Genomic DNA, 15993 nt, shown 5'->3' on the forward strand with positions numbered 1-15993 from the left:
CTGATTTTTAAATTTTATTTCAGTTGAACATGGGAACAAAAGTCAGAATTCTGACTTTAATCTCAGAATGTTGGATCTTAATGTAGATGGGCACCATGAAGGAAGAGATGTGGGAGCACTCAGATTTACTGACAAAGATGTGAGTTGTTTGAGGTGGCCAGTGACACATTGGTGGAAAATGACGGAATTAGGCAACTTTTTACATGCCAGAGGGGTTCCATCATTAATGGAGGAGCAGAAGGTCATTAAAACAAGAGAGCTAGTCTCTAAAACAGACATGGCTATGGCTTGATGCTAACATGTTTGTTAGCTGTCAGAATTCTGAGAAAAAAGTCAGAATTCTGATTTTTTTCCCCATACTAAACTGAAATAAAATGTAAAAATCAGTTAACTTTTTTTTTTTTTCCAGTGGCCCTAATCCTCTTCCATACGGAACCAATAATAGCGAGCAGTTATTTTTTTTTTATAAAAAAAAAACTTGTCAATTTAAACATTTTATTTAGATTACAAAAATAAATCGTAATAATAATAATTCTATTTATTATGTTTTAAAAATTAAGACCTACAAAAGGCTGATTTAAGACATTTTAATACCAATTAAGGCCTTAGTTTTATTTCGAAGAATTCAATGCCTTTTAAGAGTTTTTAAGGACCCGCGGGAAACCTGTTTAGGTTTTATTTATTGATGCCGGCTATCAGCAGACTGTAGCACATAAATCCTGGAAGAATCAGATAAAAAAAAAAAAAAAACAAAGCAAAAAAAAATAATAATCCTCGCTTTAAACCAGCTTTAATAATCAACCACCAAACCTGTTTGAGGTCTCTGCGTTTCTCTTCCCATCTTTATCTTGTCCCAGTTCGTCTCTCTCATCTTTCTCCAGCGGACTGATTGTGTCTGATGCATCGTTGATGTCTAGAACTTTCTGCAAAAGAAAATGACAAAGTAACCGATACCTTAAAGATGACCCAGCCGTGTTTATACAGGAGTAGATCAGAGTAGGTCAGATTACCTTTTGATCCATGGAGGAAGAAATTCCCGCAACATTTTTATTGAGCTCCTGAAAAAACACAAACAAACTCAGTGGAACGTTGGGTGTTCTAAGCATGCATGTATATAGAAACGCAGACAACAAATACTCAATTAAGACTATGCAGAGCAGGACTTTAGCCTTTTAAAAGCAAAGCATGGTGGTAGCAGCGGTGACATGAAAGACCCTTTTCTGACTTTAACAGCTCAGATGAAACGTTAAACAAACAGCAGAAAGCCAGTCTGTTCTACCAATGGAAGCAGGGACCTAAACTTTCCAATCCAGTTCTCAAGGACACAAGCAGATTATCCTTTGACAAGGTTAATCTACTTCCATGCATGATGACACCCAGACAGAAAACTCACAGCAACTCAACTCAGCCCATAAAACACTGGAGTTGGAGGTGGGGAGCTTCATGCACCTGCTTGCAGAGACTAGAGGACACAGAGGTGAAACCAAACCCTACCTCTGTTTTCTCTCCTAGCCCGGCTGGCTGGGCGTCAGACGGCCCTGCTTTAAACACTTCAACGGCTTCCTCTTCACTCTCCGATGCTCCTGCTGGAGCTCGGCCTCCTGACTCAACTTCTATCTTCACCCCTTCCTTCCACATCCCTTCTCCTTCGCTCTGAACAAACCTTTCTGACACCTCCTCTGGAGTCTCGGTAAATTTTCGGTGGCTTATTGAACATCCTTCCAGGGCCTCGCCACTCTCACCCTCCTCGTAAGCTTTCTGCATCCTTTCATGGTTCTTTCCTTCCTCTTCCTTCCCACTCTCACCCTGGGATTCATCATTCAGGTTTCTCTCCATCTCCGGTTTCTCCATCTGCTCATTTTCAAAACCATCCTGGTTAGAGTTCAGACCTTCTTCTGAAATGTCCTCCTCGATTTCTGGCTTGTCTACGTCTTTCTCTCCTTCCCTCTCATCCACTACATCCTTGCTTTCATATTTCTGGCTCTCAACACGTCTTTCCATCTCCTTATTAATGTTCTTTTCATTTTGTTCGCTCCTTTTCTGCCCGCTGCTGGGACTCGTCCTCCCTGAAACTTCTTCAGCTTCACCGACACAGAACTCCTCCTCTACCTCATCGCTTATACTCAGTTTTATGCACTCCTCCACTTCTTCCTTCTCCACTTCTTTCCCTAAATCATCATGCTTCACTGTTTTTGTCTCATCCTGCCTCTCATTCTCCACCTTTTCTCTCTCTGCTTTCTTCTTATTTTCATCTTCCCTTTTCTCCACCTCACTTAACTCCCTCCCAGCCTCCTTCTCTGACCGCTCCGCTATGCTTTCAGGCTCAGGGGTGGTAGCACCAGCTCCTGCCTCACTGGCTTGGCTCCTGCTGCCCGCCTTGGTAGAGAGATGGACGTGGCGGCCCTTTAAAGAGTCCTTATTGGAGGGACAGAAGAAGAGCGTTCCATCCATCCAAAAACATGAGGGAATGCGTGCAAAGACACAAAGGACAGATAGGGGAAACAGACAAAACATTGTAACCCACAGAAAAACAGTAAAGGTGTGATTATAATTAGACAGCTGCATGCAAAACTGATGGTTTTTTAAACACAAGGAAAGTCTTTTAGAGGCTGATGTAACTAGGGCTGAACAACTTTGCCAAAAATCTAAATTTTAATTATTTTTAACCATTATTGTTATTGTATTTAGATTTTCTTTTGTTTCTGCATTTTTTAATTTATTTATTTTTGTATTTTCTTTTCCCACTTGCTTTGATTCTGTTTTATCTTCCTGTATTTTTATCATGTAAAGCCCTTTGCATTGTCTTTGTACTGAATTGTGCTATACAAATAAATTTGCCTTGCCTTTGCCTTGCCTTATCGTGAGCATTTAGATGTTTCCTTTCAGGGTTTCAAGTTTTTTTCACCACCTTGAAAGCTTGCTTGTCCGAAGTCCACTGTTGCGTAACCTTTTAAGCATATTACTGCCACCTAAAGGGCTGAGTGAGAAATGCAATGTCTTACTCTAATTAACTGCAATGTGACAAAAATTGATTGCCTCTGCGATTTGAAAATTGCGTGTTGTTAAATTGCAATTATATTGCCAATGCAATTAATTGCCCAGCCCTAGATAGAACAACATGAATACATGTAGTGCACCTCGTTTCTAATAATTACATGTCAGAGGATAACAAAGAAAAATGGCATCAAAAAAGATAAATGTTAGCATTTTTAGACCTTAACATTGGGATTCCTCAAGGCTGTGTGCTCGGTCCTTAGCATTCATATTACTGACTTACTTTGGGCAACATCCAGGTCATAGTCATTCCAAAAAAAGAAAATTAAAAACAATCCACTGGTCTTTGTTTCCAAGTTTTAAGACGTTTCAATTCCCATCCAAGAAGCTTTTCCAATTCAAAATGTTAGGAATAGCGTTGAGTTTTCATGCAAATTGAAACCGATGAAGGGCTCCACCCCTTTGGAAAGGTGGTCATTTGGCTTCTTTTGTTAGCCCGCAATGCCCCATACCCGTCTAAATGTCTGAAAGGTAAGTCGTTGAAGGGGATTGCTGGCCTGGCTGAATAGATCAGGTCCTCCACTCTCCTTTTCAGGGGGTGGGGTTGCGATGATAGCGGGAAGGGATTAACTCAATTGCTGAATTGTAGGTTTTTGAAAGCAGAAACCTACATCCACCCCCTCTGTTTAAGGTTGATTTTTTTTTGTTTTTTTTAAACATAGATGGCTTCCTTCACGCCCCTCTCAAACCACCCATCTTCTTTTTCCAAAATGTGAACATTCTGATCCTCAAAAGAACGTCCTTTTTCCACCTCATGGACAAAGGACATTCCAAAGGGGTGGACCCCTTTATCCGTTACAATTTGCATGTTTTCAAAACAAAAACAAGGCTTTGTTGGGCTACTGTATAAAACCTCAAACTCCATGCTATTCCTGACATTTTTAATTGAAAAAGCTTCTTGGATGGGAGGCGAAACTACTTCAAAACTTGGAAACAAAGTCCAGTGGATTGTTTTTAATTTTCTTATTTCAGATTGACTTGCATGTCTTCCTCCACAAATTTGGAGAACCTGATCTTTTAATTTGTGGATGATACCATAGAAACGAGAAAATAAATTGTTGGAATATGACGGCTAGAGAACTGATGCAGGGAAAACAACCTACTTAGGAACAGACTGATGTCTTTTTTTCTTCTGAAAAAGCTGAACTAAAACATCCCTCCCTACCGGAGTCGGAATAACATTCTGTAAAACTGTGGTTTAGAACCTGTAGAACTACTGCCATCACGTTTCCTAGAAATCAAAGGCACACCTGATAAACTCCCTACAGCTTCAAGTTAATGTTTTATTGGCTTACGTTTGATTAATTTTACTACAACGAATCAGTTAAAAAATCCTATTAAAACAGCCTGTTGTAGGTTATTAGGAATAAATTAAAATAAGAATAAATCAATTAGATTTCAAACATGGTATCAGATCAGTCAAGTCAGAGTAATTTAGTTCTCTGAGGTCACCACAGCATGGAAAACAACGTTCCGATTCCTTTTATGTCTAGGCTAGGGTTCCCTTCTCAGGCGCTAAGAGGGACTTAAAAGATACATAAGAGAAAGGAAACAAAACGCTTTGAAGCAAGTTTTGTACGATCATTGTAGGAAGAAAACAAAGGACAATAACATGGGGATCAAGTGAGCATCACTATTAATAAATATATTGTAATAATTATCAACATAAACTAAATATTGTATAATTAGAAGTAGGCGTATCCAGGTAACTTTTTTGTTTCTGATCAATACTGATTTTGACCTGCTATTATATGAATAATATGCACTTGAAGAATTAGAAAAGAATTGGCTATGTGATACTAATCAGAGAACCATAGTCAATGACAATAGATATGAGAACAACTGACCCGTTTATTATCAACCAATGAGCGAAACTTTAAACAGAGGTTGAGGGTCTGAGAGGCAAAATATATTCTGATGCTCGCCTTTTCATTGATACTAGATCTGTGTTCAGTTGGGGACATCCCTAAATTTAGAAGTTAACTAACTGCTTTTAATTTGGGCTTTGCAAAATAAGAAAATAGAAGGGGAACAAACTGGCAGAGAAAAAAAATATAACTGAATAAAGCTTAAACAGAAAATGGGCTGTACCAGGGCCGTCACTAGGTTTGAGAGACATGGGTGGCCTAGCCCCTAGGTAAGATATTTTTTGCCTTTGAAATTTTTTCAGTGCACTTTCTAAGGCGCTGTCTATAAATTCATTATTTTAAGAGCAACATACCTGGGAAACACTTCCCTCACTAATGCTACTTCACCAACTAAACTACACCAGTTAAAATGTGCTAAATTACAAAGAGTAAATGGTAGGTGCCATGCATTACTGCATAAATGGAAGAAGGCAAGTGGTTCGCCACTCATCATAATGGAAACCTTCTACAGAAGACAGTTGTCTAACCAACAGACTCCCAACATCTTCATAAACCCTTAACCTGGCCATTCATCTTTCCCCATCTCCCCTGCACCCACAACCTGTCAGGAACCCCTGTCTGCTTTGCAATAACCCTGTTTCTGTGTGTGTGCTTGGTGTGTGTGTGTGACCTGGACTTTGGCATGTCTTTCTCTACACCTGGCACAGAGAGAAACACATATATGTGAGGAACTTAACAATAAATGCAGCATTATCTTTGATAGATTTCTGCTTAATCTAAAGTTTAACCACAAAATACAAGTTGCATAAATGGACAGTAGGCAATAGGCAATAGCATCATTGCAAAGAAGGATATCCTTGAGACTTTTTCACATCAGTCTGACAAAGTTTTAATGCAAATAAAGGAAGTATTTTTAAGTACAATGTATTAATGAAAACACAAAATCAACAGTATATGAAACGTACAACTTAGAACTATAGTCAACCCAAGGAAGCACTACCATATCACACAGTGTCGCCCTATCAGACTGGTGGCACATAGATATGGGAGAATTATCCTGCCATAATGCAAGAGCACATAACTTCAATTAGAGAAAAGAATTTCATCTTCTTGCACTCAAAACTTATAATGCTCACACTCAAAACATGCGCTCTCTCTCAAATATTTTCTCTTCTCTCAAAAATCTTTGTTTCTTCTCTCAGATTTAAACAGATATTTTCTATATTATCACAGATATTTTTTCCTCTCGCTTGCCTCCATCTCCGCTCTGCACGGGTCTCAGTTACGCTCTGCTTGCGGATTTGTTTTGCTCTCTCAGACTGCAGTTGGATCGTTGCCTAGCAACCTTTCCAGCCAATAGAACGACAGCCTCGGAAAAGGTGCGCTTGTTTAACCCTACGGAGTGTGCCTGTGCTACTACGCCACTTATAAAGCGTCAGCTGAAACTGCTATTTACAGTAGTTTTGTGGCTGATTGTTGTTTAGAAATAGAAAACCAGGTTTCATTTCTTAGTTTTGCCCTGGATTTTGTAGCGTTTGTGGACGCTACGTCGCTACTTGATCAAAACAATAACGTCGCTACAGGAAAGTTACTTGATAAATAAAGCAGCGACGCTACGGTCAAGCTACTTGAAAATTTAGTTAAACTAATAGCTTCGCTACATGTAGCGGCGCTACTGCCCATCACTGCTCCTGTGACAAAACTATTATAATGATGCTAGTAGGCTACAACAACATCGTGTTTTCCCACACCACTGACTTTGTTCACCATGGTAACGTAATTCCTACTGAATCAGACAAGCTATTAGGCCTATATTGTCTCTTTCCTCACTCCAGGTAAAGTGAAGAAAATGTAAACCGCTGACATCAAATGGCAAACTCACCGTATGTATCTGCACGCAACCATAACTTTCCTAATCAAGCTCGATGACTGTGTGGAGATTCAAAGGGCGCGCTGTTGCTGCACTGCACAGCTGCTATGGTCCAGTTGATGGCCGTGTACCACGTGACGTGACGCTGGACGCGGAGCCAATGAAGGAAATGAATATCCTAACGATATTAATAATTGTATAAATAATTGTGTTTGTAAATAAACTAACAGGAACTTATCTTCAGATTAACTTGCCTTCTTGGTGGCTCGTTTTCAGTGCTTTACTGCAATTGTTTGGGGTTATATGGAAAAAAAATCAATAAATAAAAAAATAACAATAAAAATCGCAAAATAATTATGGGGTGGCTAATACCAACGAAGGGATGACTTCAGCCACCCTAAAATAGGTCTAGCCACGTCCCTGGGCTGTACTCTGTTTTAAAGCCAAGACTTTGAGAACAATTAAAATCAAAATAAATACAAAGTTAAGCCTGAAATTACTTTAAATTAAGCAAAAAGTTTGTTTCTAATATGATATAAAACATTAAATCTTCTCAAGATAACAAAAAGAATATTAAAGTTAGAAAAGAAAAAAATTAAGTTTTCTTTTAATACAATTTATGAAAAAATTATTTCATAAATCTTATTCTTCTCATTGATCAAAGATTCTCTTTATTCCAACAATCATATCCTGATTATAACTACTAATCAGCGTTTTGCTTATTTCCATATATCCCAAGTCTTTGCCGTAGGAAGCCCCCCCATCCATCACCCTAATCTTTAGCTGCATTCAGATTTCCATTGATTTCTCTCTAAGGATCACTACAAAACACTGAAATTACTTCAACCAGAAGAAACAGGAGAACCTCAAACTAAATCTGTCTTAACTGTTGTTCCAGATTTCCAACCATCTGAACCTGTTGATTTGTCCAGTTATGGTGAAAGGACAGTCATCCTATTTTCTCTCTAGTTGCATCAATAAATAACTCAGTGGCAAAGAGTCTAAATCCATTATTTTGGCTCCAGGTTTGTCCAAATGACAGCACTGTTTTAATGTTTAGTATTTATTCAGCTCAGCCATGCAGAGTTAATGTGTGTAGCCAGTTCAATGAAATAATAATTACTTTTTCACTTTTTCCTCACATGCACGGTCTGCAAACCTGTATTCTAAACCAATCAAATATTTCCATCTATGTCATGTGACCAGCTCTGTTCTGTGTTAAGAGCAGCAGTATTTTTCGATACTTAAGAATATGCCACGATACGATTCGATTCGATTAATTGGTTCATTTTTTTTAACACCTTACAGGCTAGACAATGTTTTAAATTCGAAATACATCAAAGCTGTAATATCGTTATGCTTTTTTTCTTTGAGAAACTACAGAAAATAACAGAAGTAGAAAAGTTGCACTCCACTTTCCTATTAATGCCTCATTCACTGAAAAATAATAATACCCCTGCGTTATGGATTCTGAAAGGCCTTGCATCAAAAAATGCAATACTGCACAATATCAGTGCAATGAGTGCAATGCAAAACCTCGGCTCCAGACGTCCCCGCCCTCTCCGCAGACGCTCCGCTGCACCTCTCCCAAATTGTAGCTGACCGCAGACAGGAGGCCGCCCTGGTTTGTTTTTATGACCGAAATTGCGGAAAACAACTCGTGAAGTTTGACCCACTAGAAGAGCGAGGTGCGCGAGAACGCTGAGACCCTTTTTCCACCTGGATCTCCGCTCTTTTTGGCCCTCATGTCCCTCCGTTGTCGGACTAAACTCGCCCCCACTTCCTCGCCGCCTCGGCCGTATCTAGACCCACAGCGTGTAGCTCAGACCACGCTTCAATATTGAGCATAAATAAAAAATGTCTATGTCAAGTTTACTGCAACAAACTGCTGTAAGAGTAGAACCAGGAAGCGGGGTAGGAGGGCAAAATAGGTTTAGCGCCACCGCAGCACGGGAGGGAGAATTACGTCCAGGAGCAAATGGTTAAAAATAGACCGCAGGAAAAAAAAAAAACAAGAATCGATTCTCTTGCGGACGTGTCGATGCATCAGATCGTCGGCTGTTGGATCGATGCATCGATACAAAACGATTATTATTTACACCCCTATTAACTAGGTGTGCCTGCAATACTAATGTTAATTACAGGCTCAGTATCTGCAAACACGTTTCTATAAAAACTCAGACAGTGAAGCAGTAACAGTGACAGTAGGAGGAAAAAGAGGAGAGTGCAGTAAAAGCTGCCTCCGTATGACAGATCCCAACAGCTGCAACAACACGTACAGGTTCCAGGGGAAAGGTTGGAAGGTTTCAACATCAAGGAGACACACATAAAGGAAACATGGTTGAAATCAAAGCAGCAATAATTTATAAAAAAAGGAAACTGCCCATAAAAAATGAGAGAAATGATGAAAGACAAACCTTTCACAGCTCAGTATTCATGTTCCCTATTACCAACATTTATTATAAATGAAACCTTAAATGGCTACTGAAATGCTCCATGGAGAACTGGAGGAGAACGGATAGTTGTTTCTATGGGTTCACCTGATGAGATGGAGGTTCGAGGCTGTGGTCTCCAGACGGAGCCAAATTCTGCAGCTCCGGTTCCGTCCTCTCCGCGTCTGGAGTCGCAGCGCTGGCTTCACTGTCCTGATCGAAATGTGCACAAAAAAGCATGCAAAGATTCAGCCAGCAAAACAAGATGGTCCTTCCTAAAGCTATACACGCCTTTTAAAATATGTGCTCACCTCATAATGCAGGCCTCCTCCAAGAGCATCTGAGTCTAGGAGGTTTTTCAGGAGTCTGTCTGATCCACGGGGACTCAGCTGGAAACAAGACCAGGTCTGGTTTGGTAAAAAAACAAACAAAGCATTTCAAAAAGCAACAGAAATTGAAGCCAACCTCATTTTCAGAGATTTGTTTCTGATCATCATCATGATCCTCCTCATCAGACTCCAAACCAGGCAGAGTAAATGAAATCCTCTCCTCTTTCCTTGTTACTAAAACACTCGTTGCCCCGCCGCTTCTAGGACCCTGGGAAAAAGAAAAAAAAACAATATAAAAAATGAAGAACACTAAACTAAATAAATGCCAAATCAAGCTGTGGAAGAGAGGTATTACTGGAAAAGACGTCTTCAGAGGCTCCAGCCCCCCTGAGCTGCTGAGGGACCCCCGGACCGAAGGGGCAGATCCAGATAGAGGCCCTTGCCCCAAGAGATCTGGACCTCTCAGAGGGCCCAGAGTGGACAGTGGGGATGGCAGGGGCCCCAGAGAAGAACTCAACACCTGCAGAAAAGGATGGAGCGTCAGCCGAGAGACAGCGAGTTTCCACCGCTTTAATTGATCATGCTTTAATACAGACTCATGCTTTAAATCGGGTTTTATTGCACAGAAAAAAAATAGCAACCTTTTATGTTTATTGTTGTATCTTAAAGCTAAAAATGTGTCAATTTAAAAAGCTTCTTGTTAAAAATTTCAGTTTTCACTGAATAAAAGACATTTTATTTACTCATTTAAAGGAAAAGTCTGGTCACATTCAGAATACAAACTTTTGAAAGTACTTTAAATATGAAATTATTACATACTGTTCAATAAATGATAAGTGTTTTTCATTAATAGTAATTTTCCTTTGAATGTGCTTTACTGAAGGCATCCATGTTTGTCAAAGAACACTACTGCCACCTACTGGTTTGTGACGTCACGGTGCGGTATCGGCTGTTGATCAAGTCTCAATGCTGAATCTGGTGTTTGTCACAACGCACTATTATCCAAGTCATCTTGAAAACATTCTTCTTCCAAATGTTGGCTACATATTACGTGTTTTTTCTCTGGCCAGAAGTTCGATGGCGAATCCTCCCTCTTCAAGTTGGCAATCCAACAATGAACCCGTCCGTGGAGGATCAGGGATCGGAAAGGTGAAATAACTCCTTTTTTTTCCCCCTTTTACCCGATGTATTCCAACATCCAGCTGCCAGTCACGTGGGCATTGTCAGTTTCACTATAGCTCTGGTGAATTTCAATGGTGAAGTCCTCTGGAAATCTTCAATAATTGTTGTTGATTGCAGATGTGTCTAGTAGTTCCCATGGATTTTGCTTGTAAAGCGGGGAGAATGGCGCTAGGCTTACCGCATCGTGACGTCACTGCTGGATGATGGCAGGAGGGAGGGGTTACTATATTTGGGCAAAAATGTTATTAAACATATTAATTTTAGGTATAAAAATGATCCATTGATCATTCCTTGCTGACCGGACTTTTCCCTTAAAAGACTCTGAAAATATCTAAACGAAAACCTTCAAACTGTCAAAAAATATAAAGAGATTAGGATGGCAACAGTCGCTAACCGCTGGAGTCCTCAGTGGCTCCTTCTTTTTCTTCTCTTTCTTTTCCTTTTTTTCCTTCTTCTTCTTCCTGTCCTTCTTAGCCCCTCCCACCCCAGCGCCTCCCTTGAGCCGGGCGTTCTTGCGCTCCTGGATCACCAGCTGTCTGTAGTGCTCATCGCACGGATGCTCCCAGGTGGACTGGCCCGTAGAGAAGTTGAAGTAGTAGATTTCCCCTGTCGTGTCCTGGCTGTGACATATGAGCAGAGAGGAAAACAAAGGAAAACACTTTGAGCTAAAAATACTGACAGCTCCTAATCTATTCTTCTAATCTTCAGTCATATAGATGATTTTAGACCAGATCATACTTGCTCTTGCTTTATTAGTCTTTAATCTATTTCAAATCAAATGTAATCTTTAATTTGAGCAGAAAACATTGTATTTATGCAAGTTTGAAAAATGTATAAAGTTTGCAAAAACATGTTCCTAACAAAAGCCTCATTATTTTATGTGAAAGAACCACAAAGTAGCAGCTATCCCAGGGTTAGAAACCTAGATGCATTGGGTATTTTTAATATGGAAAGCCCTGTGAGCATTTAAATTCAGCCCCCTTTACTTCAATAGCCTTGAAATAATATTAAATGCAGGGTCACAAATGATGATCAGAGAAACATTAGTGAAAAAAAGCCCATTATGGGGACAAAAGAAGAAGGAAAAAAGGTAACTGAGACGTTTAGAACAATCTCCCAAGAATTAACTACAAATCTCACAAGGCTTTGCTCAATCCCTCATCTGAACATCAGAATCAGAAATACTTTAATAATCCCAGAGGGAAATTAATTTTGTTACAGGTTCCAGTTACAGTTTTATATAATATATACACACATCCAACTATACAATATAATAAAGATTAAAAAATAAGAATAAAAAGAGATAAAATATATACACATATAGCTCTTCTGTATATATATCTGTACGTATATCTATGCATGTGTAAAAACTAAATCCAAAATCCAAGTAAAGTGATAAATAATAATAAAGAATAAAAGAGGAGGGTTAATTTACCACACCTTCCAGTATTCAGATTGGAAATCTCTCCAGCCTAATAAGCTGAAATAAGTTGATGGGAAAACTATTGTAAACCTAATTAATAATCCCAAAATTGGTCAAAGTGGTCGATTATCAAGAAGAAAGCCATTGTTAAAATAAAGTCACAAGACTTTCCATTTGTTGGAAAACAGGAGCTCTGGTTAAATGAGACCAAAGCTGAAGTTATTGGTCCACATGCATATACATTTTTGTATATATATCAATGAAACATGTTTGTTTTTTAAATGTTTTTTTGTAATTCAGTAAGTTTCCAGGTTCCTGGTGTGTATCTGCATGCGTCAGATAATGAACTCAAGCCTACATTACCGTGTTAACATGCTTTTCAATCCTTCCTGCACATTCCTATATATTATATTTTTTTCTTTTTTAGTATTTGTTGGTAATGAAATAAAAAGTGGAAAATGTGCAATTATCGATTCTTTAAACATTCATTTAACCCTGAATACAAAAGAAAATTGTACTCGCGTCCTGATAGAGTAGTTAACGCTTTCCTCTCAACTCACCACGGCTTCCACTCCGGAGGTAAGGGGGCAGAAACGCCCTCTCTGGCCAACCACAGAAGCTCCGGCTCATTTTCCGGATCAATGCCGATCTCTCTCGCATACTCCAGGATATCTGAGCACAAGGAGAAAAAAAAATGAGCAATACAGCTTTCCACACAGTGCAGTACGTCAACAGCAGGACTTCAAACCATGCAAACAGTAGGTATTTCAGGGAATTTTTTTTATAAAACTAAATAAAAATCCAAGTCCTAAACCTTCACTTAGTAAGAAGGAGGAACTTCTGAGCTCTAAACACTGCAGAATTACTATAGGAACTAAAAAGCTCAGTTCTGTCAAAATAAATCATGTTAAACTAATGAAATTTAGGCAAGACAGATTCTGCTATTATGATAATAAAGTTTTTTTGTGTGTCTGTGTGTGGCTGACATTGAATTTGTAATCAGTACATAGTTAAAAATGAAAAGTTGATAAAATAAATGTCCCCTCTTCATACCCCTTAAAGCATTCAATTATATGTATGACACAATTATATATGTGATTAATTAGATATAATGTTTGTATGTGTTCAATTTGTATTTTTTTCTTATTATTAGAAATAAAGGTATTTATCATTTATCTATCTATCTATGGGAGTTGATCAAATTCAGATTAGGGTCCGGATTGGTTTTAGACCAGCTTTGACTCATCCCATTAAATGGGCCCTTTCTAAGGAAACTAAACAAAACTTCTTTCCTAATTGAACTGCTTCAAAAGCAGCTAAGAGGTTGTGTAGAACAAGCAGCACCAAAGTGAGGGTCAGGACTCTTAGGGGTGCGTGAGACTCCAAGTGGAGGGTCATGAGATTGTTTTAAAGATCATTACAACCCCAGAGGTATATTGAGGAACAAATTATATATTAAAATGCATAAATATGAAGGTCTTATGGAATAAATACATGTAACAGGAATGAGGTAGATGTAATATTTAAGCAGCATGGAGGTCCATCCTCCTAAGCACATTAAAAGTCAGTTGATAATGGTGCAGTTTACATAGACTCCTGGAAAGATCACAAAACATCTTCAGAAAAGAACTGAGTGAAAGTCTGGTTGTTTCCAAATGTAAGCCTGTTTTTTGTCCACTAAACTTGATCAAACTAAAGTTTCCAAATGTTTTCTTTTACCCAAACATCACTAAAGATGCACCCATCAGGTATTTGGCGGCCGATTACCAATCACAAAAAAGCAGTACCTGCCAATCCCAATATTTCCAATCACTGGTCACAGAATTAAATCCAGAAATTCTTCAATACTGTTGTCTCATGTACATCAATGTTGTATTATAAAGTATAAAAAATAGGAGAGGAGAAACGGGCAAAATGTTCACAAGTTCCTTCGCGTTCAGTGTGAATGAACCAGTTGATACAATTTGAAGGCTATAAACTTTGTTTTCTCTGTTTTCTCTGTGGAAAAAATTAATAACATTTTAAAAATCTGACTGTATGATCTGGTTGAATTTTCTCTGTAATGTGCCTTGAGGTGACACATGTTGTGAATTGGTGCAATATAAATAAACTGAATTGAACTGAAAAATTTTAAAAATGGATCATGGAAACCTGAGTCTGAGAATTAGGACTTCATGCATATCCTTGCAGAGGTTTGATGCGATACATGTCACCTGATCAGCCTGCCTAGATTGGTGTGCTCTGATTGACCTGCTCTGATTGGCCTGCTGTGATCCATTTTAAGAACTCCAGTACAATACCAATCAGCACGCTAGCGGCCGACTGTGGTCGCTTTCCGATCATCAATCATTGCATCTCTAAACATCATGGGCATCCTTAACAGAAGTCTGGTTATTATTGTCTTTCAAGGGACTAATCAGCATCATGGTGCAAATGGGGGCCAAACTGCATGTTGCGCAAAGCTTTTTCTAAAAGTGTAATTGTCAGAGATGCAGGGCAGACTGGAGTACCCATGTTTAATGTTTGTTAAACAGGTGTCTTTATAGGACTGCAACTTTTCTTATCATTACATTGAAAAGTAAATAACTGAATCCTTATTTTCTCAGAGTACAGATTTTTTTCATGCATTTGTCCAGAATGACAGAAAGTTAGCTCTGATTTTTTAAATAAAGAAGCATCATTATTTGGGGAAGTGTTAGACTAGTGGCTTGCGCTCAATTTATCACAAGGTCAAAACAATCATTCTTATGAAAGATTATCTTGTTGCTCAGGGAACCAGAGTGCAGGGGATGGACCCCTGTACTTGCTCTGAGAAGGTTGCAAGGTCCCGGTTAGATCCCTGCAGCCTTCACTCTTGGTCCTTGAGCAAGACCCTTAACCCCACACTGCTCCTCGGGTGCCGCACAATGGCAGCCCACTGCTCGAAAGGGAATGGGTTAAATACAGAGGTAAATTTCTAAAATGTGAGATCATTAAAGTTAAATTGTAATTATATTTCTATCATCACTAAAGAAAAGTTGTTTTTTTTTAAATAAAAATCTACTTGTTGATTGGTGAACAAGTAGTTCTGCACTCCACCAGTAGGTGGTGACATGTTCACATGGAGCTTCATGAACTGTGGGGATCATTGAAGCAATTTGGCCAAACGGCTAAATGCCTCAGAGGCTCCATCACTACAGATTATCATTTAAGTGGATGTTTCTGTTGATAATGTGTACCTTGTTCAGAGGGGATGTAGTTCTCATCATAGTGCTCTTCAAGGATCAGTTGGTCTCCAATAAGAGCAGAATCTGTCATGGCTGCTGCAGAGAGAAAAGAAGAAGAACTGGATCCAAGACAGCAGATTAAAGGCTAACCTAGCATAACGCTGTGCAAAAACATTTTAACGGCAGACTAGACCATGATATTAAGGGGATTATGGAAGTAGATAACTTCAGTTCTACAAAGGAAGAAGTTAGCCCACCTGTGCCCAAACGGGTAGCTTTACCAATTAAACAACAACTTCAAAATATGTCACAAGGCATTATATACCTGCGTAGCTGTTATATTCATGGGGTCTGCTGCGTAGGAAGGATAAAAGTGGGGAGCTATGGTGTTAGCTCAGCGCTAGCTCAACAGGCTTAGCAGTTAAGAAAGGCTAATTCTTAGCATTTTGTTTACCTTTCCTACATTAGCCGCCTCTTCATTGGGTCTTTTAAAAGAGCGCGGATAATTAAACCGTTCAATAAAAGCCGTGTTATAATCGGAGCGTAATAATTGTGAAACAGTCACAGCATAAACATCATCTCCATGGACGCTTTCCTCGTTTCCCGAGGCTCTGACTGGCTAAGCCACA

General features: G+C 39.1%; 1 protein-coding gene across 3 annotated transcripts in view; it reads right to left on the reverse strand.

Annotated features, from left to right (window-relative positions):
• The window catches only part of LOC119775408 (centrosomal protein of 164 kDa-like), a 31258-nt gene extending 15265 nt beyond the window's left edge, over positions 1–15993 (reverse strand). Inside the window, exons 1-11 of one of the 3 annotated variants that reach the window (XM_038273380.1) lie at positions 15819–15993; positions 15377–15457; positions 12719–12830; positions 11130–11355; positions 9909–10073; positions 9690–9821; positions 9536–9613; positions 9333–9437; positions 1495–2415; positions 1011–1058; positions 811–923 (exon numbers count right to left, since the gene is read on the reverse strand). In XM_038273380.1, the coding sequence (XP_038129308.1) occupies positions 811–923; positions 1011–1058; positions 1495–2415; positions 9333–9437; positions 9536–9613; positions 9690–9821; positions 9909–10073; positions 11130–11355; positions 12719–12830; positions 15377–15455 (1979 nt within the window). In that variant the 5' untranslated portion in view covers positions 15456–15457; positions 15819–15993. Of the gene's footprint in view, positions 1–810; positions 924–1010; positions 1059–1494; positions 2416–9332; positions 9438–9535; positions 9614–9689; positions 9822–9908; positions 10074–11129; positions 11356–12718; positions 12831–15376; positions 15461–15818 lie in introns of all 3 variants that reach the window. The other 2 variants (XM_038273379.1, XM_038273381.1) reach the window with 2 other exon arrangements.

Source organism: Cyprinodon tularosa, unplaced genomic scaffold (genome assembly GCF_016077235.1).
Source record: "Cyprinodon tularosa strain WSP-4 unplaced genomic scaffold, ASM1607723v1 ctg87, whole genome shotgun sequence".
NCBI lineage: Eukaryota > Metazoa > Chordata > Actinopteri > Cyprinodontiformes > Cyprinodontidae > Cyprinodon > Cyprinodon tularosa.